This window comes from Pezoporus flaviventris, unplaced genomic scaffold (assembly GCF_033815535.1).
Source record: "Pezoporus flaviventris isolate CSIRO_AGI_PZ_B2104156 unplaced genomic scaffold, CSIRO_AGI_Pfla_v1 ptg000037l, whole genome shotgun sequence".
NCBI lineage: Eukaryota > Metazoa > Chordata > Aves > Psittaciformes > Psittacidae > Pezoporus > Pezoporus flaviventris.
This window is the reverse complement of record NW_026892585.1, coordinates 23,876,815-23,904,267: the sequence shown is the minus strand read 5'-3', so window position 1 is coordinate 23,904,267 and position 27,453 is coordinate 23,876,815. Positions and strand designations below refer to the sequence as shown.

The 27,453-nt window shown below is 40.0% G+C and overlaps 1 protein-coding gene across 1 annotated transcript in view; it reads left to right on the top strand.

Moving 5' to 3' along the window:
* The window catches only part of OSBPL10 (oxysterol binding protein like 10), a 104,411-nt gene that overhangs the window by 30,789 nt on the left and 46,169 nt on the right, over positions 1-27,453 (top strand). Inside the window, exons 3-4 of the mRNA XM_061465025.1 lie at positions 1,627-1,706; positions 18,396-18,587. Of these exons, the coding sequence (XP_061321009.1) occupies positions 1,627-1,706; positions 18,396-18,587 (272 nt within the window). The remainder of the gene's footprint in view (positions 1-1,626; positions 1,707-18,395; positions 18,588-27,453) is intronic.

Below are 27,453 nucleotides of genomic sequence, written 5' to 3'. Positions count from 1 at the left end.
TTATAAAACACAGTGGAACACTAGTCTGGAGTTGAATACGTATGAATTTACAATATATAAACTTTCAGGGCTGGAAGATACCTCGAGCTATTATTGTGGCATTCTGAAGGGAGGAAAAGCTGCTTTCATTGCTGTTCACTGCATAGCATTTAGTTTCTGTTGTTCATCTCCCCTGCCACCATGCTGCAGATAATGTGCAGGAATGAACTTGCTGATGGGTCAGACAAGGGAAAAATGGCAAGTGGAAGCCTTTTAAGATCCTGTGTTCTTGTGAGTCTTGGAATAATTGAATGCAGCATTAACATAAAATTTTGCCTTCCCTCGCTCCCAAATGTAAGAAAGACAATACAGGGTATGTAAGAGTTACTTTGGAATGTTTGTTTTTTTGTGTTTTTCTTTTTTTTTTTTAATTAAGGAAATAACTTTATTTTAAGGTATTTTCAGTCTGATTGATTGATCAGGACACTTTCGTATTGAGCTCCTTTACAAAAAGAACCCCAACAGATATATATATATATGTATGTATGTATATATTTATTTATATATATGTATATATAAAAGATGTAGTATAGCAAAAGTTTAAAATTGTGAGTTTTATTCTGACTACAGTTTATCAGCTATCAGGACAGAATATGCAAGCCTCCTCTGCGGTACAGTGTGTTGCTGTTTTATACCTAGAACTGAAATACAAGAACAACCGGGGAGAGTTTTTGTTAAAGTTTTTTGGCGTTTGCACAACTAGAAATCATAAACACTTGTGATTTCATTATGATGCTTTTCCAAGCACTTGAGATTATAAATGACTTTAAATATGCTGCTTTTAATTTAGTGAAATCTATAAGTTTAATTCAAGTCAGTAAATATTTTTTTTATGCTGAGTCAATAACCATTGAGATACTTAATACCAAAGGATGTAAGAGAAAACATTTACTAAAATTATCCACTCTGTATTGGTGTTCTTAATTAGGATTACTAATTGTGGTTGTTTAAAACAAAACCTCTCTCCCAAGTAGATTTAGTAATATTACACAGGAGCCATCTGATACAGGCTGCAGACAATCTTTCTAATATTTTTTCAAGCTGTTTTTAAAGATGGGGGGAAATTCTGGTTTTCATTATTGTGTCTTTAAATTGCATGCGAATAGCACAGATTTAAAGAGAGATTTAGTTGAACTACATTAAAACAGAAGAAAACAGAAGTACTTAAGTATTTAGTAGCTTGCCTGATAGCTGAATGACAACCTTAGTGTAGAGCTTTTACTGATTTAAATGCTGTGATGTGGCACTTCACAGAGGGACACAGGTAAAACAAAAGTGTTGTGGGTTTTCTTTGGTTTTTATTTGTTTGCTTAATAAAAAAAGGTCATCTTGAGGCAATTCTGCTTTTAATAATACTTGGAGGAGATAACTATGAAAAAGACTCATAAGCTTATCTCTTCCAACTGGCCACATCATATTAAGTCGAGGTTTAGATGTGTTGTGTCTAAAAACTTACACATAGAATAGTGTAAATTAGAATTTATAGTGCATCCTAAACAGTAAATGATTCCCCCCCCCCCGCCCTATCATCTTCTCTTCAGTATCAATTTAAGTGAGATTCCCTGCATTTTTTTGTTTCTGTTCTAGCTGCTGATGCAAAGGAGAAACAATACTGGATAACTCAGCTTCGTTCCTGTGCCAAACATCACAAGGAAGGTAATTCTAAGGTAAATAATTTAAAGGGAGAAGTAACTATTTTGTTTTAAGTGGCTAGGTGAAGAACAGCATGATCTGCATGATAGGCTGGCTGTTGTAGTTAGTGGATTGCTGTTTAGAGGTTTATGAATAAAAGCAGCAAGTTGTCATTCCTCCCTAACTGGAGCAGGTTTAATTCAATTGGAATCTTAATAAACATTGTTCTATTTATGAGAAATAATTTCATTTTCATTTAATTTAATTTAATGGCTCTTACTATAGAAGTTTTAGGTAGATGTTAGCAGGAGCCTTCATCTTCTTTGCAAGTCTGGAGGAGGTCATCATATGAAGGTTTATATTATTTATTTTTCTTTGGAAGTGATGTCTGAATTTTTGTCCTCAAAGAAATAAAAATTTTGGACTGGTTAAAAAAAAAAAAAATGTTTGCACTTAAAAAACAGCAGAAGGATGGGTTTAGGATGTCTCCTGTCTCCAAGCAGAAATTGTATCAATCTGTTTAAATTAGAACACACCTTGAAAGTGGGATTTATTAAAAACAAACAAAAAGCCCCATTAGAAATAAATTATTATTGTATTTTTTTATGTATGGTTTTGGTGTTAATATTGAGTCAGTAAAAAAAAGTCCTGCTCTTATTTTCAATTCTTTAAGCAAAGGTTGCTTTCCTCATGAGTAATGGTTTGCTATACTAAAAAAAAATAAAATGGATGTAACTGCAAGGAGAAAGGGTTCCTCCCTGCCCCAGGATGCTGAGAATATCAGTCTTTTGTTAACTGCAGTCAAAGTAGTTCATCCTGAGTATCTTTGGGAGTTGGGCTTAGAAAAGATGGATGGTGTTTTGAGGGACTGGCATTCATTGAAGTGCATCATGTAAAATAAAACCCAGTTTTTGTTGCTCTTTTTAAGTGATGTGGACATGTCGGGAAGGAATTACGGTATAATTAAAACACTTTTTGAAGGAGAATATGTAACTTCAGTATTTTGGTACTTCTTCAATTCTTATGTGTGGCAATTAAATATGGCTTCTATATAGCTGTGGCCCAGTACCATTCGGAAAGGTGCAAATCTGCTTGATCAGAATTCTCTTACAGTTGCTGTTGATTGGCAACTCGGGGACTTTCTGTGCTAGAGGTAGTATCTTTCTATGCTCAGCTGCCATCAATGACTTATTCCTCAATAGATTTTCTGATCACTTCTTGAACCCATGTAAATGTTTAGCATCTACAGTGTACTGTGATCAGTCAGTAGTACTGTTGTTCAGTATAGGTGGTATCAGTGATTGGTCCGATGGCATAATTATTCTTACACTCTCTATTCATTTGCTTATATTTCTTAATACTGGATTTGTTTTTCTCCTTTTGCCTGCTACTGGTAACTAATTCTGTAGAATTGACTATACTTTTTTTTATTGGTGATGTGAGGGGAAAGTACAAATGAGGGAAGTATAGTGTTAAAAAGTGCTCTGGAGTGGCTGAATAGAAATTAGTTGCTAGCTGTTAATAGTAATAGCAGTATGGGGGATCCTCAGATAAGAGGAACTGAAAAATAAACAGATTATTGAAAACTGGAGATTATTATGGGATGCTCTGGATACTGAAAGCGTGCATAGATTTGAAGAATACTTGAAAGGAATAATGTTATTAGAAAATCTTGACTAAGTGAGTAGGAAGCTATTAAATACAAAGACAGTATCTGTCATAGAAGATTGAACACACAACTTTTGGAAACAGGAAGGGCTTAGAATGGGGGGCATCTCTCTAGGCTTTTTCTTGTAGTCGTGCATAGTGACCTGCTACTGCTGTGGCTTTTTTCTACTTCATAGACTCATTGTGCAAGAAAACAAAAAGATTTCCTTGACTGAGGGGGTGGTGGGCATATATAACTGAGGAACCAAATGCAAGGTTATTTCAGACAGCAGGAGGAGGGTTCTTGCATTTTTCTTAGACTGATGAATTACAGAAACTTTGCATAGGATTCTGGAGTATAGATGCATTTTGATTGGTACAGCCAGTCACACATTTCAATTAGCTTGGATCCATTTATTAGAAAATAGAAATGCTGAAGGAAAAAGGTTTTTTTTTTTTGTTCTGTGTTACAAGTATATATCTATATAGAGTAGAGTAGGCCACTTTTCACTTCATATGTTTGTTGCTGAAGCACTCTTACTTCTCCAGCTTTGTAAGCCACAAAGCAAATAGAGAATTTACATCTTCTGTGTTTTGACTCTGCTTCTTGTACCAGAAGTGTACTGTACTTGAAACAATGTCATGCTTACCTGTTCCTGGGAACCTTTCTTTTGACCAGATTGGTCTCCGGTATTTCAGTATCTTTTTCCCTTTTCCCCTCCTGTCATCTCAGTCTTAAAGAGTATTATCTAAGAGGCAGATTTTCTGTGACTTTAGCATTGTATATAGGGCTAACTTAGATTCATCTACAAGTGAGTTTTAAAGCTTCTCTTTGGGTATCAGATACTGGTTACAAGGGAATGATGCTTCAGAGATTCCAGAAGCTAGGGAAAAAATGCATTTGTAGAACATCTTTGTTTTCCTCAGTTTCTTACTTCAAAACCACTGCCTGGTAGGAGGTAAGGGAAGCAAAAAATGCTGCATTTCTTTGTGTTTGTTTTTTCCTTTCTCTTGTAGATGAAGAAGGTACATTAATATAATTATTATTAGCATGGAAATGGAAACAGGCTGTTAAAAGTATTTTAAATTTACATAAAATAGCATGCTGCTATTTTATCTGCCTTACTGTTTCTTTCGTGTTGGGGTTAGGGACTGGAGTTAGATAGGAAGGTTTGTAATAACATGGAGAGAGGTACATGTTTGGCTTCCTTTTGAATGGTTGAGGACTTGACAAAAATATGTATGTCTGGATTTTGTTAAAATAGCCCTACCAGTGATAGGACTGTCATGATGTGATTTCTTATTTTACTGGCAACAGGATGGGATTACTCTTTTTTTCCTCCTTTCCCATTCTTTGATGGGTGTAGTAACTGGTAATCGCATCTTGTCTGTCTCTCATAGTTGCTGTCACAAACAGGCAGATGGGTACTCATGTGTTTTGAGCTTCTAGAGTTTGGACAGCATCCAAGCTCTGAGAACAGGCATCTGGAAAGTTGGAGGCTGAGTGCTTGCTCCTGCCTTCTCTTACACGCTACACCTTTTTCACAGAAAGAATGAGAGGCAGAAATTTGTAGCTGTTTTTTTAGGAGTCATACATTTGAGAATGAGGTGGGATGGGAAGTGTAAAATACGCAATGAGGGGTATGATTTATCTTATGCAAGTGGGATATAGATTAACAGGGGAAAAATAATGGGATGACAAGGCAAGCAATGGTAACGTTCCCAAGAATAACAGTGAGCACCTCTTAGCTACTGGTCTTTCATATTGGAGAAATAACATGGTTTTGAAACCTTGAATAGATATTATTGGCAGGAGATTCAAGAGAAAACATGAAGATTTGGAGAATATTTTCAAAGCTGAATCTGTGTCACTATTCCTGTGAAACACTAGTAGGAGAACGTTCCTCCTTCCTACTCTGGATCCAGATCAGCACTGATTTCCTTCCTTTTTCAGTTACTGACTGCTTCAGAATGCTGCTGTGTGACTTGCTGTCCTTGCTGTCTTTAAAGCTTCAGCTGGGATTGAATTAGTGGCGTAAATTAAGCAGAGCAGTGATTTAAATTTAGTTGCATCCTAATGAATGGTAGGGAGGTGAGCTATATAGCTAACAAGTGGATGTAACATAAGCTAAGCCTGTGATGTTGTTTTAATTTAGTTTTACATCTTAATGATAAAACAACAGTAAAGGATAATGTTCTCTAGCAAATAATTCCCATGCTGTAAGATAGTCGTAATGTTCTTGGTATTCCCATGCAAGTTTCATTTTGCTTAATTACAAATTGCTGAACCTCCACAAGTGCCAGTGTGCACTGTATTGGAAGAAATTGTGTCTGGGTAGGATTGCAGTGTTTTTTTTGACAATTCTAAGTGAATATTATTGTACATTTTTAAATGGATTATTCACTGGCATTTTTAACATCTGCATGATAATTGTTTCCATAAAGCCAGATTCACTTAGTGAAAGTTTCAAGTCTTTGTGAATGTTCTTGTGATTCTTTTAGTCACATGAAAACTTTCTTCCTTTTGAGCAAGTTCACTCGTCCCTCCTCTGGTATGCTTGTTTGCTTCTTCCTCTCAACCCTGGCCTATAAAGTTAACTAAAGACTAGTACTTCTAATTAAAGCATGCTTTGGAAATTCTTGCAGTTGTGAGACTGAGAAGGAAACCGTGCTTGGCTGTAGATATGTGAACATTTGACACCTTTTTCCTCCCTTTGGAAGCTGCATGAAGATAAGAGTTCTCTGTTTCAAAATCCTTCTATAGAAACGGAAAAAAAATGATTTAGGACTAAACATGAGCTTGCTCAAATGATTCTTGATGAAGAAAAGATTTTATGATGGAATGATTATCATAGTCTCTTGCTTAAAAGCATACATATGTATTGCCTTATTGAGAATGATGAAGCGCTATAATATCCTGTCAGAAAAGTTAGTATCATAGATGGTGCTTTACACAAATGTGCAAAGTATATCATAAGCCAGTCGATCCATTTTCAGTGCCGAAGTTTGGATGTTATGTAGATTCAGTCATTTGCATTTTAATATTTGCAAATGATTATAATGTAAATTAAACAGATCTCTGTCCATATTTTTCTTTTATTAGTGTTTGTTTACTTAAGATGCATTGGAAAAGAAGTAGATGGGAATTTAAATACTTAATAGGGATGTCTCAAAATTGTAATTACTTTCTGAAAGCGTATGACTTCTCATAGCTCTAAAGCTGCGTGCTGGCATTGGTTCTGTGCTATATATGTGCACAGTAATGGAATATCATTTCAGTATGTATTATTCTGTAGAAAACATCTGTGGCACAATGCCTGTGAAAATGGTGATTATCAGCCATAAACAGATATGGCAGTTCGCTTCAGAAATGAGTTTTATTGATCTCTACAGCATTGCATTTACTTTCCAAGATAAGCGAATCTGTTTGCTTCTGGTAAATGGTGAAAAACGTTTCAGCTTCTTTGTGAGCAGGAAGGGAGAATAACTCGTGAAAACATTAATAGAGGTGGAACTTACTGTTTTGCAATTACATTATTTTAGTTGTTAGGATCTTTGATATACAAATGGAAGCATTCAATAAACTGCTTTTTTTATCTTGGAGGTGGACGGTCTACTAAAAAAAAATTTTAACTATAATCTATGTTAGCTAAGTGTATTTTGGCTAGTTTTAGGTCATAAACCTAAGATGAAGGCAAGTAACAAATTAACCTTTTATTAGCTTCTGTATTATTCTTTTATTAGTTGGCAAACAGTTGGAGCAGTGGTAAAGTATAGCCTCAGGAAAGAATATTCATAATCCTTTCGGAGTGCTTCAGCCTGTGTATTTCTTGACTCATTTGCACCATGCATTACTAATTGTTGGAGAGCTAATAGCTTCCTCTCATCAGACTTTTCAGTATCTTTTTATTTATTTATTTGCAAACCAGAGAGCAGTAGGACCAAAGAAAACAAGATAGGCTAATAGTTAGAGGGGCAGTCATACCAGCAGTGCTAGGGTGAAGAGCAGGGATTAGGAATAAAGATCCAGTGATAACTGTAGTTGCTTTGATTTCCTATGAGAGTGTCTTTAATGTTTTTTTTTATGGTGTGATGTGTGATTAGAATGTTTCTGGCTGTGGAAAACATTACATAGGCTTTAACATTTTAACAAAAATAGAAAACTAGTTTTTGCACAGCTGTGTGCCAGTGTGAAAGATGTGCTTGTCATTCCCTGTGTTTAGTCTGAAGAAGTTCTGCAAAAGAAGAGTCAAGTATTTGGCTGGGATGTAGGTGTTGACAATGTGTTGTGAAATTCGAAAGTGCTGAAGGGGCTGAGCATGTGGTTCCTGGAGAGGCCTCTCCTGGCAGTGGCAGGAAGAAGCTGTCAGAAGGAATTGGCTGCTGCCCTGACTCCTTGGGCAGAGTAGGCACAGTGCGCTGCTGCTGTTCTTTATGGCATTGAGGTGTGGAGCCCCACTTCAAAAGGTTTTCAGTGACAGTATAAGCTGCTTCCTGCACACATTCACCCAAGCTTTGTGTGTGACTGCTTTTGCAAGTTTAAGTTGTAATCTTTTATATTTATAGGGCCTTGCCTAGTGATAGCTTCATGGGTAGCCAGAGGGCCTGGTGCTGAGCTCATTTAGGGTTTGTGTGTTACAGACATACTCTAAAAAGTGATTCCAAGCTAGATGCTAGAATCGTAGAACAGTTAGGGTTGGAAAGGACCTTAAGATCATCTAGTTCCAACCACCCTGCCATGGATTTGTGTCGTGAGCTAGTGGAGTTTTCTGGCACATTAGTGGGAAGTGTTGGGGCACGAGATGGTTGAAGGGTGTAAAGGGACAGAAAACACAGAGGTAAGAAAAACTTGCTTATGGACTTACAAAAGATGTTCAGACCAATGTATTTGGCTCTGATATCTGGCATAGACTGTGGCTGTTATGTGCTACTTCAAGATTGCTAATCTTCCTGCTGCATAGTATTCGTAACTATCTTGTTCTGAGAGGGGAAGGAGAGGATTCTAGGAGAGGGCCTCACTTGCGGAGATGGTCTCTCCCTGGAGATCTCATAGCACTATTGTTGGGCAAGGCATGCCGCTGAATGTCAGGCACACTGGGCTATGTCCTTGTGTACATAACGAATTTCAGCTTACCTAGTGTCCTCGTAGCAGGACAGCTGTCTTGAGCCCTACCTGCTACTGAAAGTATAGATAGTTATTCCTGATTTTTCCCTCCTCCCCCACTGTCCTGGGTTCAGCAGTAGCAGTCATGTTTTTTCCTTTGTGTTAACTGGTGCAGTGCTGTGTTTTGACTTCTAGTTTGAGAACAGTGTTGGTGAAGCCGATGTTTTCGGTTGTTGCTAAGTGATGTTTACCCTGACCAAGGACTCTGTGAGGCTCATGCTCTGCCAGGGAGGAGGGGAAGCTGTGAGGAAGCAGAGACGGGGCGCCTGACCCGGGCTAGCCGGGGAGGTATTCCATACCACAGCACATCATGCCCGGGGTGGGGGGTAACTGGGAGTTACCCGGAAGGACAGGGGCTTCCAGGTGGAACTCGCTTTCTTGGCCGGTGGTATCGTATTCTCTTCCCTTGTTATTTTCCCTTATCATTGTTTTAGCTGATAGTAGCGGTGGTGATTTGTTGCTGGACTGTTCTTGTCTCAACCTGTAGGAGTTGCACTCTCTCGATCCTCCTCCCCGTTCCTCCGGGAGCGGGGAAGGGGAGAGCCCCGGTGCGGGGGGGGGGGGGGGGAGACGGACACGGACTTCGATTGTTGTCAGCTCGGCACCACTCACTGGAAGTGAGCGAACGAGTTACCTGACTGGGTTTAAACCACGACAGTTACTTTTGGCGCCCAACGTGGGGCACGAGGGGTTGAGATAAGAACAGATCTGACTGGATTGATAGTCACTCGTCACAATGCTGATTTATTGGCTCTCAAGGTTTTTCCTCTTGATCTCACAGTTTCAGTATATCATATCTTACGTAGAGCCGGTATTCGCTGTATTAGTGTTTATTAAGTGTGGGGCTTGGGCTAAGGTTTTTATCCCATTGTACTTTATGGTAATGACTTGTAATACAATAGAATCATTGATCATGAAACTGATCTGGCTTATGTTCCCAGTGTGGTCACCACCTTTATACTTTGGGAGGTATATTGTGGAGGTGCTTAGCAATTACACATCTTTTTTCTCCTTCTCAGGTGCTCAACCTGTGAAGGAGACATCCTTTTACCCTCCTAGTCGTCCCCCCAGACCATTTACATTTGAGAGTTTTGAATTTTTTGAATGGCCTTTTTATGCTGTTGAGACTTGTTTGCTGATGGTGATGGGAATCACCATGCTAACACGCATACAGAGTGTGTTTTGCCCACTACTGATTTCAAGAGTTAAGCAGATTCAGGTTTGGGTCTTGTCTGGGGTCAAACGACGATGTAGGAGGACCGAGAGATTTTCCCAGAGGCTGGACAGCCATGAGTGGCAGGGTGTGTGGGATAGTATGGGCAAGTATCTAGGTCAGTGGGCCCCTCCAGTATTTTGGAATTTCACTACCGAACAACTGCAAAATCCAGAAGAATTAGTAAAACACTTAAATGAGGTGTGTGGTCATTCTGGCCATACCAGAGATGGACAAATCACGGCAACGTGCTGGGGCTTGGCCTATGCTTACAGGGCCTTGTTCAACACTATCCAGCACCTTCAAAAGGAAAAGAATGTTGGCGGATTTGAGGGCAAAGTGACAGTCGCTACTCAAACTTTAGCTGCAATGAACTGCGCAGCTACCCCAGTGGCAAGTACAGCAGCTGCTCAAACTTCAACTGCAACAGACAGCGCGGTTACCCCAGCTCCAAGCACGGTAGCTACACCACCCCCAGCAACAAGTACAGTCACTACTCAAACCACAGTGATAATCACTGCAGCCAAACCAGAGGACCAATTCGTACCAATATCGGTTGCCCCTGTACGCAAGAGAACAAGCAAAAAGGAGGCAAAAAGGGTGAAGCGAGATGAAGAACCAATGAATTCACCACCCGGTCCAGAATCTGATCAGGAGTCATCATCACATGACGAAGAAGAAGAAGAAGAGGTAACTTCTTGACCTCGGACCTCAACCGAGCTGCGGAATATGTGAAAAGATTTTACCCGTCAACCAGAGGAGCACATCATCACCTGGTTACTCCGATGCTCGGAGTAATGGGGCCGATGGTCACGAACTAGAAGGTACAGAAGCCAAGCAGCTGGGATCACTTGCTAGAGAAGGGGGAATTGACAAAGCAATTGCAAGAGAGAAAAAGTCCCTCAGCCTTTGGAGGAGGCTCTTGGCAGCTGTGAAAGAAAGGTTTCCGTACAAGGACGATGTTACGAGTCGTTCGGCCAAGTGGACTACTATAGACAAAGGCATCCAGTCTCTGAGGGAATCGGCCATCGTAGAGATGATCTATCACATCAAGCCGAATAACGGGGATACACCTATAGATCCAGATGAAGTTGAATGTACACGACCCATGTGGCGAAAACTCACACGGAATGCACCGTCATCATATGCCCATTCATTGGCAACAGTGACCTGGAATGACATAGTACCACTAACAGTGGATGAAATGGTTCATAAACTCCCAGAGTTCAAAGACAATCTCACTCCTTCCATCATCTCAGCTGTGAAAAAACTGTCCCAGGACCTCGACAAATTGAGGGACGATGTATCTGATTTATCCAGCTCCTCACGTGTACCAACACACGTCTCAGCTATTAACAAAAGACGTCCTATTGTTCGAGAGAGGAGATACAGAAGGTATACGCCACGGGGTACCCTATGGTTTTACCTGCTGGATCACGGAGAAGACATGACAAAGTGGGATGGAAAACCTACTTCAGCTTTGGAGGAACGGGTGAGTGAACTGAAGAGGGGAGCAAGGGCCAAGACTGATCGTCCCATGAGAGCTACGGCTTCAGTCTCTGGTGAGCAGTTTCCCAGATGGAGTGGAAGAGCTGATTTTACTCCAGCTCCTGTGATAATGAAGAATAATCCCTTTCACCACGACTTAAGTGTCCAATGCTGTGACGACCATTAGAGGGGCCCTGCCTCCAGCCAGGTGGAGGTAGGGGACAATCGGATTTACTGGACTGTGTGGATCAGATGGCCTGGCACATCAGTCCCACAGAAGTATAAGGCTCTAGTAGATACCGGTGCACAGTGTACCCTGATGCCATCAAGCTGTCAAGGGGTGGAACCCATCTATATTTCTGGAGTAACAGGAGGATCCCAAGAGTTGACTGTGCTGGAGGCTGAAATCAGCCTGACTGGGAGGGAGTGGCAAAATCACCCTATTGTGACTGGTCCAGAGGCTCCATGCATCCTTGGCATAGACTACCTCAAGAGAGGGTACTTCAAAGACCCAAAAGGGTACTGGTGGGCTTTTGGTATTGCTGCTTTGGAGACTGAGGAAATTGAGCAGCTGTCCACCTTGCCTGGTCTCTCAGAAGATCCCTCTGCTGTGGGGTTGCTGAAAATCAAGGAACAAGAAGTGCCAATTGCGACCACAACAGTGCACCGGCGGCAATATTGCACCAACCGAGACTCCCTGATTCCCATCCATCAGCTGATCCGTAGACTGGAGAGTCAGGGGGTGATCAGCAGGACCCGCTCACCCTTCAATAGCCCCATATGGCCAGTGCGAAAGTCTAATGGAGAATGGAGACTAACAGTAGACTATCGTGGCCTGAATGAAGTCACACCACCATTGAGTGCTGCCGTACCGGACATGCTAGAACTTCAGTATGAACTAGAGTCAAAGGCAGCCAAGTGGTATGCCACGATTGATATTGCCAATGCATTTTTCTCCATTCCTTTGGCAGCAGAGTGCAGGCCACAGTTTGCTTTTACTTGGAGGGGTGTCCAGTTCACTTGGAACCTACTGCCCCAGGGGTGGAAACACAGCCCTACCATTTGCCATGGACTGACCCAGACTGCACTGGAACAGGGGCAAGCTCCAGAACACCTGCAATACATTGATGACATTATTGTGTGGGGCGATACAGCGGAAGAAGTCTTTGAGAAAGGGAGGAAAATAATCCAAATCCTGCTGAAAGCCGGTTTTGCCATAAAACGGAGTAAGGTCAAGGGACCTGCACAGGAGATTCAATTTTTGGGAATAAAATGGCAAGATGGACGTAGACAGATCCCCACAGATGTGATCAACAAGATAACAGCAATGTCTCCACCAACTAATAAGAAAGAAACGCAAGCTTTCTTGGGTGCTGTGGGGTTCTGGAGAATGCACATCCCAAATTACAGTTCGATTGTAAGCCTTCTCTATCATGTGACCCGGAAGAAGAATGCTTTTAAATGGGGCCCTGAGCAGCAACAAGCCTTTGAGCAAATTAAACGCGAGATAGTTCATGCAGTAGCCCTTGGACCAGTCCGGACCGGGCCAGATGTAAAAAATGTACTGTACACTGCAGCTGGGGAGAATGGTCCTACCTGGAGCCTCTGGCAGAAAGCTCCAGGGGAGACTCGAGGTCGACCCCTCGGCTTTTGGAGTCGGGGATACAAAGGATCTGAGGCCAGCTATACCCCAACTGAGAAAGAGATACTGGCAGCCTCTGAAGGGGTTCGAGATGCTTCGGAAGTGATTGGCACTGAAGCACAGCTCCTCCTGGCACCCCGGCTGCCCATGCTGGGCTGGATGTTCAAAGGCAGGGTCTCCTCTACACATCATGCAACTGATGCTACATGGAGTAAATGGGCTGCACTAATTACACAACGAACTCGAATAGGAAATCCCAGTCGTCCAGGCATTCTAGAAGTCATCATGGACTGGCCAGAGGGCAAAGATTTCGGAATGTCACCAGAGGAGGAGGTGGTGCGTGCTGAAGAGGCCCCACCATATAATAAACTGTCAGAAAGTGAAAAGCAGTATGCCTTGTTTACTGATGGGTCTTGCCGTATTGTGGGAAAGCATCGGAGATGGAAGGCAGCTGTATGGAGTCCTGGACGACAAGTTGCAGAAACTGCTGAAGGAGAGGGTGAATCGAGTCAATTTGCCGAGGTGAAAGCCATCCAGCTGGCCCTGGACATTGCTGAACGAGAAAAGTGGCCAGTACTTTATCTCTATACTGACTCATGGATGGTGGCAAATGCCCTGTGGGGGTGGTTGAAGCAATGGAAGCAGAGCAACTGGCAACGCAGAGGTAAACCCATCTGGGCTGCTGCACTGTGGAAAGATATTGCTGCCCGGGTGCAGAACCTGGTGGTGAAGGTACGTCATGTAGATGCCCATGTACCCAAGAGTCGGGCCACTGAGGAACACCAGAACAACCAACAAGTGGATAAAGCGGCTAAGATTGAAGTGGCTCAGATGGACTTAGATTGGCAACATAAAGGTGAATTATTTTTGGCCCGGTGGGCCCATGACACTTCAGGCCATCAGGGCAGAGATGCAACATACAGTGATCGAGGGGTGGACTTAACAATGGACACTATTGCCCAGGTTATTCATGAGTGTGAAACATGTGCTGCAATTAAACAAGCCAAGCGGTTAAAGCCTCTTTGGTATGGAGGACGATGGTTGAAGTATAAATATGGGGAGGCCTGGCAGATTGACTATATCACACTGCCACCAACCCGCCAAGGCAAGCGCCATGTGCTTACCATGGTGGAAGCAACCACCGGGTGGCTGGAAACATACGCTGTGCCCCATGCCACTGCCCGGAACACCATCCTGGGCCTTGAGAAACAGATTTTGTGGCGACACGGCACCCCAGAGAGAATTGAGTCAGACAATGGGACTCATTTATGGAATAACCTTATAGATATTTGGGCCAAAGAGCATGGCATTGAGTGGGTATATCACATCCCCTACCACGCACCAGCCTCTGGGAAAATCGAACGGTACAATGGGCTGTTAAAAACTACACTGAGAGCGATGGGTGGGGGAACTTTCAAGCATTGGGATACACATTTACCAAAGGCCACCTGGTTGGTCAACACCAGAGGATCTGCCAACAGGGCTGGCCCAGCCCAGTCAGAACTTTTACATATTGTAGAGGGGGACAAAGTTCCCGTGGTGCATATGAAGAATTTGCTGGGGAAGACAGTCTGGGTTATTCCTGCTTCAGGTAAAGGCAAACCCACTCGTGGGATTGCTTTTGCTCAGGGACCTGGATATACTTGGTGGGTAATGCGGGAAGATGGGGAAGTCCGATGTATACCTCAAGGGGATTTGATTTTAGGGGAAAACAGCCAGTGAACTCAATTGTATGCCGTTGCCTGCTGTGTAATGCTTTTATAGCCCATCAACTAGATGTCTCCAGGTCACCAGCGACTAGCCCTGACTTCCCTCCAGCCATCATCCCAACAGAGAATGAACTTGGAACATCATGGACTGAATGGACTCGGCAGCATTATAGGGATTGGTCCATGCACTAAAAAATGATTTTTTCGTCTTGGTCTGTATGTATATGGATGTATATATGTGGGAGAGTAATGGTGTATTGAAAATGTGGGATCTGAGCACGACGTGAATGGTATGGAATAAGGGGTGGATAATGTCCTGGGTTCAGCAGTAGCAGTCATGTTTTTTCCTTTGTGTTAACTGGTGCAGTGCTGTGTTTTGACTTCTAGTTTGAGAACAGTGTTGGTGAAGCCGATGTTTTCGGTTGTTGCTAAGTGATGTTTACCCTGACCAAGGACTCTGTGAGGCTCATGCTCTGCCAGGGAGGAGGGGAAGCTGTGAGGAAGCAGAGACGGGGCGCCTGACCCGGGCTAGCCAGGGAGGTATTCCATACCACAGCACGTCATGCCCGGGGTGGGGGGTAACTTTGAGTTACCCGGAAGGACAGGGGCTTCTGGGTGGAACTCGCTTTCTTGGCCGGTGGTATCGTATTCTCTTCCCTTGTTATTTTCCCTTATCATTGTTTCAGCTGATAGTAGCGGTGGTGATTTGTTGCTGGACTGTTCTTGTCTCAACCCGTAGGAGTTGCACTCTCTCGATCCTCCTCCCCGTTCCTCCGGGAGCGGGGAAGGGGAGAGCCCCGGTGCGGGGGGGGGGAGACGGACACGGACTTCAATTGTTGTCAGCTCGGCACCACTCACTGGAAGTGAGCGAACGAGTTACCTGACTGGGTTTAAACCACGACACCCACTGATTCACAAACTCTCTAAAATGCCCTAAAAACTATGTGAAAATGCCCTAAAAACTGCCCTAAAAATGGCTGTTCGCCAACAGTTGCTGTAAGCTGCCACGTGCTTTTGCAAAGTTTAATGAAAAGCTGTCTTAATGCGCTATGGACCTGTAGACTGTTTATTTTGCCTTAAGTCACAGTTTAGGAATACAGTTGATGTAGCCCAGGGAGTTGTGATATGATGTGAACTAGAGCAAATTTTGCAGGAAAAAAATCTGATTTGGATGAAGATGACTCCTAAAATAATGGACATAATCAGTTTCTTGGAAATGTGTTCATGACTGACTTGTGATACAAAGCCAGTTTAAAAATTGCAGCTAGGTAGCAGCTTTTGTACTAGTAGTTCACTATCAAATTTATGACTCCCAAATGTAAATGGGATTTGGTGAAAGGCACATTGTGAATGAGGTGTGAGCTGCAGTCAACGTGTCTGATGTAATCTGCAGGTCAGCTGCAGATAGGTTACTGCAGTTTTTTGACACTGTCTTAGGGAAAAATAGCATCAAATTGCCAAATAAGAAGAATTGTATCGATGTTAACTTAGAATATATTTGCATTCCAATTTGTGAACATACTACTTGACATGTGCAGGTTAAATGAGATTATTTTGGCAGCTGTTCTTTCTGAAAACTAACTTACTTTTGACATTCCTTCTGGTTCTGTATTTAAACAGAAAGAGTACATGGATTTTTTTCATATTTCAAATTTATTCATATTTTATGTTACTTTTGTTGTTTGCAGATCTGTAACTCCACACTCTCCCTCCCCAAGAAAATCAAAACATAACTGCACTTTTCACAAAATATTGCTTTTTTTTCCTTTAAAAAAACCTCACTATTTTACCTGGCTGCTGTTTATCTGAGTTTTAGGATCAGTTTAGCTATATAAAGGTAGCAGTTGTGTATTTTTAATATTGTGGTCACATGATACTAGAATGTCAGCGATACTCGGATTTCATTCTAAAACCAAAATAATTTTTATTAAACTGAAAGATAAGTTGATCTTATGCTGAAAAAAGGGAAATGATCCTGTTCTTTCTCTGCAGCCTAAATTTAGTTTAGAAGTATTGTAATGCTATAATCAGTTTAAAAACCAAACATAAGTTAATATATTCTGCTATTATATACTATGCATAGCTTTTTTTCTGTGAAACTTCTATTTAAAAAAGGATATTCAGTCACACTCAGTCTCTGTCATCCCCTCTTTTCTCCTGAATACCTTTATTTTAATTGCAGTTATGTCTAAGCAATGGTCTTTCACATGGAAGATGAATTAAAAACCTGGCAGCCTTCTGTGCCATTCTGACAAATTCCACCCCTTTATTTTTGCCTTAGAGTCAAATCGAGTTTGAATGCAATTGTGAATGATCAGCCAAGATGGTTAATTTTTGAATGTCTGAATCCACAGATGTTTATTATTATAATCTTCTTAGTCATAGTAGTGAAGAATATATTGGTTGCAATACCAGAGTCAGACCATCATTTTTGGAAGTGTTTGTAAATGTAGTTCAGACCAATGGAGTAATGCTTCTTTCTGTGTGTGCTGCAGCTCTTTGCACACTGGGAATATGATACCTATTTTTTAAAACTCCAAATGCCTCAGGAAGTCTGAAGTCTAGTTTTGTGTGGGGATGACAGAGGGATCATTTAACTTCACTCCTCCTTCTTGGCAGTGCCAGATAATCTGCCTTTTACAGGCAGTGTAGTGGTAGCAGGATGCCTGACTTACTGCCGTGCTAGCTGGAACCTGTCCACCTTGCATGGGAAGTCTTTTATGTGAAATAACCACAGAATTGCAAAGTTTGACCTGTGAGAAATAAAGGGAGAGATTGTGCCCAAGTAATATTTTTGTTGCATGTACTAGCAGAGTCGAGAGTAGTATCCCATTTCTATGGTAACTGTTTTAGCAATGCTGAAGACTGCCAGTATTACTTGTGCAGGGCTTGTAGCAGAGGTGAACTGCTATTTCACCCATAGGCTACTAATTATAGCACTTCACTCTCTGAAATGGTTTGTATTTCATGAAGCAACGGTTTTTCTGTTTTAGTTTTAACCTTGCAGGTGCAGTCAATAGTTTAAATAGAAGGGAAAAGCTCTTTTATATTGCACTTCTATATATGATATCCTGCGGTGCTCTAGTGCACATCTGAGCTTGAATGAGAATTGTTGTCCTAAAAAAGTTGTGTTTGAGGGCTGCAGCAAACAAACCAAGATGGCAACACTGACACAGTTGGAACAGAGAAAGTTCTTGAATATTCAGTCTGATTTTATAGGTTGTCTGTTAAGAGTATTTATGCTGTGGATACTGTTGGAGATTTATTTCTGGCCTTTTTTTGTGTCTGGGGTTTATCCCAAGCTTACTGCAAAATATTGTGATTCTTTAAGCCATATTTAATTTTAAATGTTAATGGTTAAGTGATGTGTGGATTTGCCTTGCCAAAATTACAGCTTCTGTTGTGCTGAAAACAGAACTGCACAGTTTCAGAAGTTCATCAGGTGAAACCATTAAGAATCATTTTCTTGCTGTTCGCAGCATTTTGGTGAATTATAGATCAGTGTCTTCATAAAAGGTATTTGTATTGGTATTGTTATTACTCTATCTGCAAAACCCTTCCTAACCTTTCCTAAAAAGTATGGTTGCAAGAATTTAGCAGCATGTTAATATGTAAGAGTTTGTGAAGATTTTTGTGAAGGTCAATTTCAGACAATCCAAGAAACAAAGGTGACAGCAACAATGGTTCTAAGAAGATCCCTGCTGAGCAATGCAGATGTATCAGAAGGAATAAATCAGCTGTGAGTTACACCTCCAGATTTAGGTTTTTGAGTGAAGTAGAACAGCACAATCTGTAGGCTGAATTGTAAATTATTTACTTGTGTGAAGGTTGCTAATATCAGCATCCCATTGCTTGTTCTAGAACATTTCATCCTCACGAAGTAGAAGCTCATCTCTGCTGCCATCTGGGATAGTTAATGCTGCATCTCCTAGTGGCCAGCGACATATGAATCAAAGTGGGCCAACTGTTGTAACCATCACACATCACAAATCACCTGCAGCTGCTCGAAGAGCAAAGAGCCAACGTTCTGGTCAACTCCATGAAGTCAGAGAGGTAAGAGATAAAAATGTGCTGGTTTGCTATAACATTGAACAGCTTATTTTGCTTTCGGATAAGCAGTCAAGTCTGATAAGTTAAACAGTTCTTTTTGTTTTCTACTTTGTTTGACTGCTTTGTATTGATCTCTTCACAGAGCAAAAGGCAGTCTTGAATTCTGGTAAAGCTTAGAAGTCTGGCCTGTACAGGTTTTTTTATGCCAATGATAAAATTAGTGTGTGCACATGCTTTAAAGAGGAAATAGATTGGCCACAGCTCCCAGACTTTGCAGTGATGCTGCAATGCGGGCGGAACATCTCTTAAGCTGCATGCAGCAAAACCTTTCAGATTGGAAAGCAGGCCCTGAAGCATTTAGCTTTCTGGCATATAGCTAAACCCCTCACCCCTTTGATTAAGTCTGACAAATTCATGTGAAAGAAGGCACAGCTCCCCACACTTAGCAGTTTGTTTCTGTATGGCAGTAGTTTTAACTTTGTTGTCAAGTTTCTCCTGTTTGCCTTGTGATGGAAGAATACTTTGTCCATATTAAACACATAAAAAGCAAATGAGAAAACATGTTTCTTTCCAAGCAAATTTGCCAGGATTTAAGAAGCATAACTCGTGTAGCAATATAAATCTGCCTTCCAGACAGCAAAAAGAGTACAGAGTTTTAATATTAAATAGTACGGCAGACTTGCATAGAACTTGCTTCGTCTTTTTTTCATCCTTTTTCTTTCATATTTTAGCTTCGTCTGAATTTCTTGCTATTCTTTAATAGCGACTTTGTAGGTATCTCTCCCACCATTCTACCAAAGAAACTGTTGGCAGCCTAGCTGCTTTAAAAAAGCATTCTTTTATGACATAGGTTTAAAATATCTACCCCAGTCCCTCAAGTTACAATCTCAACAGTCTGCTTTTAAGTTTACTGTCCCTAAATGCTTTGTAAATGGAAACCTTTCATATTAAGAATTTTAATAAATTCTTATTGTGTGCTCACAATGGATACTCCAATTACACATCCTGATGATGAATGCTTGTTTTTATTCTAGTAACATTAAAAGTGAAAACTTCCTTCATATCCTCTATTGTATTAACTATAGTCAGTCCTTGCTCTGAAGAGCATGCTGTCTGAATGTCACCCATGTTTTCTTTAGATTATGGAAAACACACATCTGTTTGTTTTTCATTAGAGTAACTTGTCTTTGCCTACCAATCATCTCCCCCAGGCTGTTTCTACTTTATTAAATGTGTTTGCTCTTGTAGGTTGAATTCAGAGTGCACCTTGAAAGTAATGGTAAACAGTGGGAGCTGTTGCAACTTTGTCAAATTAAGATTGGTAGGGCTGAAAGGAATTTAAAAGAGAGAATTGGTATATGTGCTGATCATAATAAGCAGGAAAGGGAAAAAGTCAGCAGATGCAAAGAACTACACTTGGGAAGGAGGAAATAATAGCCTGTAGTAAAACAGAACAAGTGGCTACCTATCATCTCTGCAGAAATGCCTGAGTGGTGGAGACTCATTTGTTTACAGTGTATTGCGATGTATGTGATTCCAAAAGGTAAATATTACAAGACTTTAATCTGTAATCATGGAAGATAATTTTGCTGTGCTTGATGTGAAGAGTATTACCTCAGCTGCAGCACCAAATCCTGTGGGAGCAACTTAGAGGGCTGCAGTAAAAAAAACCTTAGACACTGAACATATGGTAATAATAGAAGGTTAAAAGAAATGAGTGTTTTTCAGGGAGGGAAAATGGTACTAAGATAAACAATGCATAGGAAAGTTTTATATGGGGGCATGTGAATGTTACCTTTCTGGTAGTGCTTTTTTTTCTTTTTTTCCTTTTTTTTGGCATGCTGCTGCTTAAATAAGAACTTATCAGTGGAAAAATCAGTCCTCCTCCCTCTTTCCCAGCCTCACATAAAAGGAGCCTGCTTCACTGATCTTGTTCTCATCTTGTGAGAAGATAAGTCTGATTTTCCAGATTAAGGAAGCAGACAGATTTCATTTCAATGGCATGCTCTATGCATTTCTTTCTCCCCTCTTTTCAAGAGTGAATGCAATAGACCTGGCTATATGCTGCCCTTTTTTTTTCAGGAGATTTTATTGTTCCCCAAGTCAGTGGTGACTGTTACATCTAGTTTCACATGTAAATTTAGAATAAAGAGATGGGTCCAGAGTTCTTCCCAAAAGTGCACTTAAATCTGTTATAATCCTTTTTTTTCTGTCCTTTTTTTTTAATCTGAAGTACTAAAAGTACAATAAAAGAGAGTTAATCCAAACACCCAAATCTTTGCCTTTTATTTGGAAGTTGTTTGATATGATTTGGATGAAGGGGAAAGATGGCAAAAGGATTATAGATCTGTGTTAGCGTTCCCCTTATAGAATGAAGTCACTGAAGCTTTGATGTGCAAATAAGCTTTTTTTAATTGTACTACAGGTAGGTCTCCATTAATTTTACATCTTGTAAAATACAGCAGTTGAATCAATGGAAAGAGTTGATACACCTTTGGAAAGTGAAAAGAAGCCTGTGTTTTTTTTTTTTTAATTTTTAAAACGTCATGGTAATACTACAATATTATATATGAGTTCTGTGAAAAACAGCAATGCTAAAAAGGGGCATCACTTGGGACACAGGGTCTTCACTAGCTTGGACAATGCCTCTGGGAAGTGCTGAATTTGAAATAGCTGCTCAATTCTATACCAGTTTTTCTTGATTTGGCCATGTTATTTGGAAACTGTGAAGTGTATCTCCGTGTTGCAAACAGGACAAAATATATTCCAATATTTAACATACTGAAGTGATATTTAGTGATACTGAGTTGTACTTTTTCCCGTTTTTTCCTTTTGTAGTAAGAATAAACAACACATTGCTCCTTGCAGTGTTTGTTCTGGCTGATTGGGTTATTTATTTATTTTACACAGATTATAGCAGAGGCCTATTTAGCACCAAACTGCCATGCAAAATTCTATAAAGGTAGTAAAAGCAATTGTGTAAGTTTCCAAAATGATACCTGTAGTAAGTGTTTCTTAAGTGTTGTGAAACAACTTTCCCTTTCTTCAGAATTTTGGTAAGCTAAAATTGAGCATGAACATTGAGCTTTTGACTGCTATAAAACTTTACTTTTAATACTCAAGCTACTTTTGTATAGCATTAAATTGAAAAGGAGCTCAGGAGCATTACTTCTCATCGTAATTAATTTTTTGTTTAAAATAATATTGTTGTCTTAAATAATTTTTTTGCTGATATTAACTTGATGTTAATAGGAATGTTATAACAAAATTAAAACTCCCTATACATCAATTTGGGAGAGCTGATTTACTATGTATTGCATTTTATGTGGAATTATTTGAGATACTACCTCTTTATTTGGGCCATAACTTATCATTAAAAGGGTGCTTTCAACTGATTTTTCAAGTAATTTTATGGTAACCTAAGTGTGTGTGGTGTTAAAATGGAATTCTGTTTTTTAAACTCTGCATATTATTGCCCTCTTAGCAATTTCTGATAAGAGTTATGCTTGAAGAATTCTTTAATGCAAGGAGTTAAATTTAACTGGAACATAAAGCCAAGTGACCCCATCACACTTCGTATAAATTTTAGCTGTCATTGAACTAAATAATAGTAGCACACTTCATCTTGGAATCATGTTTATTTTGGCTGAGAACATCTGACCATTGTACAACCTCTGCCAGAGTTACCATTGTTGTTAAAGAACCAAGAATTGCAGTATATGATCATTTTTTTAGTAACTTATATTAATTATTTACCAAAGTTTAGAGAAATGAAATGTTATTAACCAAAGAAAGTCTAGAGAATTTTTTTTTCCACAATTTTAGAAGTTGATAGAGAAATTCCTGATCCCTTTGAAATGCGGTTTTTGTTACAACTTTGGATACTCTGCAGTGGGGTAGTCATGAGCATGTATTTCTGAACATCTGGTACAGTGGTATCCAGATACCATGGGGCCTCCACCAGTGTGAGACATCTATTCTATGTGCCAGTGGGTAGTTCTAGAATTTGGAAAGGACTGCTTTTGGTAAGATGACAGTCCTACTGCTTCTTTCATATCCTTTGCTGTATCTGAACATGACTATTGTTTCATTCCTGCAGAAATTATGAAACTAGATGACAGTTCTTTGCTTCCTCCCTTGCAATATAGGAAAACATAAGACTTGGACCTAGGTCTTCATGGAGTTAGGTTTACCTGCAATTTTGTTGGTCAACTAAGAGAAAGAGATGATTCTAAAACACTTCGGGGATTTCAAACAAGAAGTGAATGTCTTTAGGTCACTGTAATATTGGGATAGCAAAATCAGGAACTGTGACTGTTAGTGAAAAAGAATGCTGTAGTCCACGAAGAACTGCTTGTCCTGTTGCAGAATTATAGCACTGCACAAGCAGTATTGTAGGTAAAAAAAGCAGATGCAGTACGTAATTCACTCTGGGAAGCATTCAGACTTGCAGGACTTTCACGTATGTGAAAGCACAAAGGCAGACTAAGCTGTGAGTATGGTTATGGTGAAACTTTGTAATCAATGTTTAAGCTGGTAGTAGGGGAAAACCTGATAATTTTTGTTCCATGCCAGATTGTACTTTTCAACTTCGAAAAAGTGAAGTTTTGCTTTTTATTTATTTTTTTATCCTCCTTTTGTTTCTCTGGAAGTACATAATCAATGGATAAGACCAATTGAATGCCAATTTTAGCAAAAAGAATGCTGTAGCTCTTGATGTTCGGCATAGCATTGAGGTTACATGAAGTTGTGTGATAAGGGCGTGTGTAAAAAATTGGTTTGGATTCTTGTACAGGACATTGTGCATAAACAGTGTGAAGTATAGATACTGCAGAAAGTGTTTCTAGTGCTTAACTTTTCAAATCAAAGTATCCTGTTTTCTGTTAATTTGGAGAAACAATATGGTGTTACTGTGAATGGCAATTTTGGAAAGAATACAGAGGAGGGACTTCTGTTAGTTTAAGATCTCCACTTTTAACTGGGCTTGTATTTAAAATATCTTCCACCCTCCACTGTGCATAATAAAGGGTCATCCTTTTGATTAATCAGTATTATCTTCAAGCAGTCATATACAAAGCAGGTAGTCTATAACCATAGGTGGATACTGGTTGGAAAATGGGATATGTTACTTAATTGGTATCCTGGGTTCAGCAGTAGCAGTCATTTTTCTCCTTCTTAATAACTGGTGCAGTGCTGTGGTTTTGACTTTCAGCCTGGGAACAGCGCTGGTAACACCAGTGTTTTTAGTTGTTGCTCAGTAATGTTTAGTCTGACCAAGGACTTCATGAGTCTCATGCCTTGCCAGGGAGGAGGGAAAGCCAGGAGGAAGCAGAGACAAGACACCTGACCCAAACTGACCAGAGAGGTATTCCATACCACAGCATGTCATGCCCAGTATATAAACTGGGGGCAGTTACCCGGAAGGGCTAGATCACTGCTCGAGTCGGGCTGGGTATCGGTCAGTGGGTGGTGAGTGGTTGTATTCTCTTCCCTTGTTATTTCCTTTATCATTATTGGTGGTAGCAGTAGTGGTTTGTGTTATACCTTAGTTACTGGACTGTTCTTATCTCAACCTGTGGGAGTTACATTCTTTCTATTCTCCTCCCCATCCCTCTTGGGGGGGGTGGGGGTGGGGGGGTTGGGGGGGTGGGGTGGGGAAGGGAGGGAGTGAGAGAGAGACTGTGTGGCTGACTGAGTTTAAACCATGACAGTGGGTTACATCTTAATACCACTATATCTGTGCTTTTTTATGTATTGTATGTATTACACTTTCATTTGTCTGCAAACTCATTGTCACAAATTTTTCATTTTAATTAGCGGGGTGTGGAAAACAGGGACAAATGTCTCCACTCTGGAAGAGATAATAAAAAAGTGCTTGCAAAAACCCCCGACCAAAACCATAGTTATTTCTCAGTAAGCAACGATTTCTTCTTGGCTAGTGGTAGTGGTAGTGAAGAAAAGACAGCAGAAAACCTTTGGGTCAGTTCTGTGTCTACTGAAGTTGATAGAAAGTGAATGCAGCCATAAGTCTTAATTCAGCTGTTGGTATTTATTTGGCATAGAAGATGCTAGTGTAAGTTAAGCTACAGCTACTACTATTTAACTGTGCTTAGAAGCACTTTTTGAATTAAGAAGTATTGTAATACAATTTAATGTTATGGGTGCATTTATTAGTTGCAGCTGAGCTGGCTGATACTGAGGGTTGCTCCCAGCTGTGTTTTAACATTATAATTTGTTTAGGGGCATTAGACCCTTAACAATATAAACCAGCTTCAAATCTAACAAGGGCTAAAAGGGGCAGCTGCAGGTGTTATCATTGCACTTTCTTCTGAATTGTATTGCCACCAATTCTAGTAACGTGTGTTCCCTGTACAGTATGAAGATACCAGTGTAAGAAGGCAGAAATGTTCTTCTGGCTGCTCAGCAATGACAAAAAGTGACTTGAGAGCATATTGAACAGATTAAATTTTTTGGTATCTTCTCTGGCAGTTTTTTTTTGAAGGCCATTTGACTTGTAGGTGATGTTACATCTATAGACATCTATTTATTTTACCTCAGGTTAGTACTGCAAAAATCAAACATCTCCTCGTGACATTTTCAGACTGTGCAATTAGAGAGGTATACGTTTTAGGTTGGTGATTAAGCGTATTTACAATAGTCTTATTGCATCTGTGCTTATGCTCTTTCCTTTTTCAGAATAAATAAATAGTTGAAAGTGGGGAAGTTTCATGGAAATACTAAGTGGAAACTGCTAACTTGGCTGAATTGGTAACTGAAGTGTCAGATTAATGACTGGTATGATTCTGTTAGTGACATTGGAGTTCCAGGTATCTGTATCTTAGATTTTTGTATATGCTTGGTACATGTGTGTGTATTTTACATATATTGGAAGTCTGTTTTCACTTTTAATTTTTACAGTATGACAGTTTGTGGTATTCATGAAATACAGGTCAAGATTGCAAGAGGGGTCCTTGTTCAAGGTCAGAAATGATGACTGTATTAGGTTTACCTAGCAACCCAATGCATTTGGTTTACAATGGCTTAGAAGCTTTTGCTTTTTTGTGTGTGGACTTTCTTCTCTATTGTCACTCATCTGCTTTTGATTTAAAAAAAGCAGTGCTTTATATTAAAGAAAATAAACAAAAAACCTCCAAACCCCTGTTGTATAAGCTTGTTTAACAAAGAGAACCAAGGTCCTGACTTGTATCACGACTTATTTTAGAGTGGTTTGAAAATCTGGTTTCTCCTTGTGTCCTTTCCCCAAGTGTCTGAAACGTTCTTCTTTTGGTCCTCTTGTCTAAAAGCAAGAAACTAGTATTTCCAGAAAGTGTGTATGTGCGTGTGATACACAGAGAGAGAGATAGGGTGTTTTCATATAACATTTAACTAAAAAAACCAAACAGAGACCAACCAACCAACCAATGATTTGTATGATTTCTTTCATACACATGGGTACCTGTATGTTAATACCTACTATAAAAAGGTTCAGTATGTGTGAACATAAATACCAAAAAAGGAAAATGCTATTTAAGTTGTTATGTGTGTATCACATTGTGGCTGGGGAGGTCTGAAGAAACTTCATCGAGTTTCATTTTCCAAAAGAATAGTGGGATGATCTGAGGTATTTAAATCATTATATTAGGAAGACAGGATCAGTGATGCTACTAATTTTCTTGGCCAACACCGCATGGCCTGAATGACAGAAGGAGAGTGTTTCTTTGCTCTTTGAGGTAATACATTCTTCCTTTGCTGCAGGGAGCTTGAAATCAGGGTGTCTTGGGAGGTGCCCCAGAGACAGCTGTGGATTGGGTAGTTTTGTAGATTGCTTAAATCTGATGCTTGCTTTAGGTTGATGTGAGGCTCTGTGTTGAGTGAAATCCTGTAGGATTTCTAGAAAGTAAGTAGATTTCCCCTTTCTTCTGAAGGGGAGAAAGCTGCTGCGCAACAGCAGCTGGAAGAGTGAGAATATGTGAGAGAAACACCAAAGTCAGTAAGTAATTCTAGAAAGAAAGATGTTCTGATTATCATAATGCCCATCTGGGCTGGGCAGTCCTGAAGTCTGAACAGTAAGAGCATTTCCACTGTAAATAAAATAATTTTGAAAGCAGTCATATGCTCTTCCATTCAGGTATGGCTATTCAGTTTTATTCCTGTGAATTTCTATGTATCTTTGTTTTAGGATAGGAGGAAAAATCTTTCAACAGGGAGATCATTTTTTTTACTTAATAATTGGAATTTTGTAGTTTCAGAAACAAATTGAAGCCTTAAAGAAGAAAATGACATTCAGGCTTCATAAGATGATTTCTCTGTATAGGAAAGATTAATTATACCATCTAGTATTTCAACAAAATATTGAATTACTATGACTTTTAGCACAGAAAATAGCACCTTAATTTTTCATTGTTATTTCATAAATTAATTTTTAACATCTAATTTTAGCTTATTTACTGTATGAAAGAATGTTCTTTCTTAGTATGCCTGAAATATATTTCTTTGTAATCCTAGGGTATTTCATAGCTTTTTGTGCCTTTTTTTCATATATACTGTGGGGGTGACACTGAGAATAGAGTAATTTCTACTTACCCTATTTGTTTGGGATCTTGTAATGTAACTGTTTGGTCCTATACATCATGACTGGCAGTGTGTCACAATCAGAAGATCCAGGATGTGCAATTCCAGGTGTGAAGGAGTGGTTAGCAGTTGCTGTGGTGAGGGTAAGTAGGAAAAAGCAATCACACAGGCTTTTAAGATCAGACCAGGACAAGAGGAAGCATGCAGCAGCAGAAGCTGTGAATTGGCTGATTTGGATGTCCTACTGAGCTACTTCGGGCTGTCTGTATAGGGAGGATGGAGAGCTGTAAGGAACTAA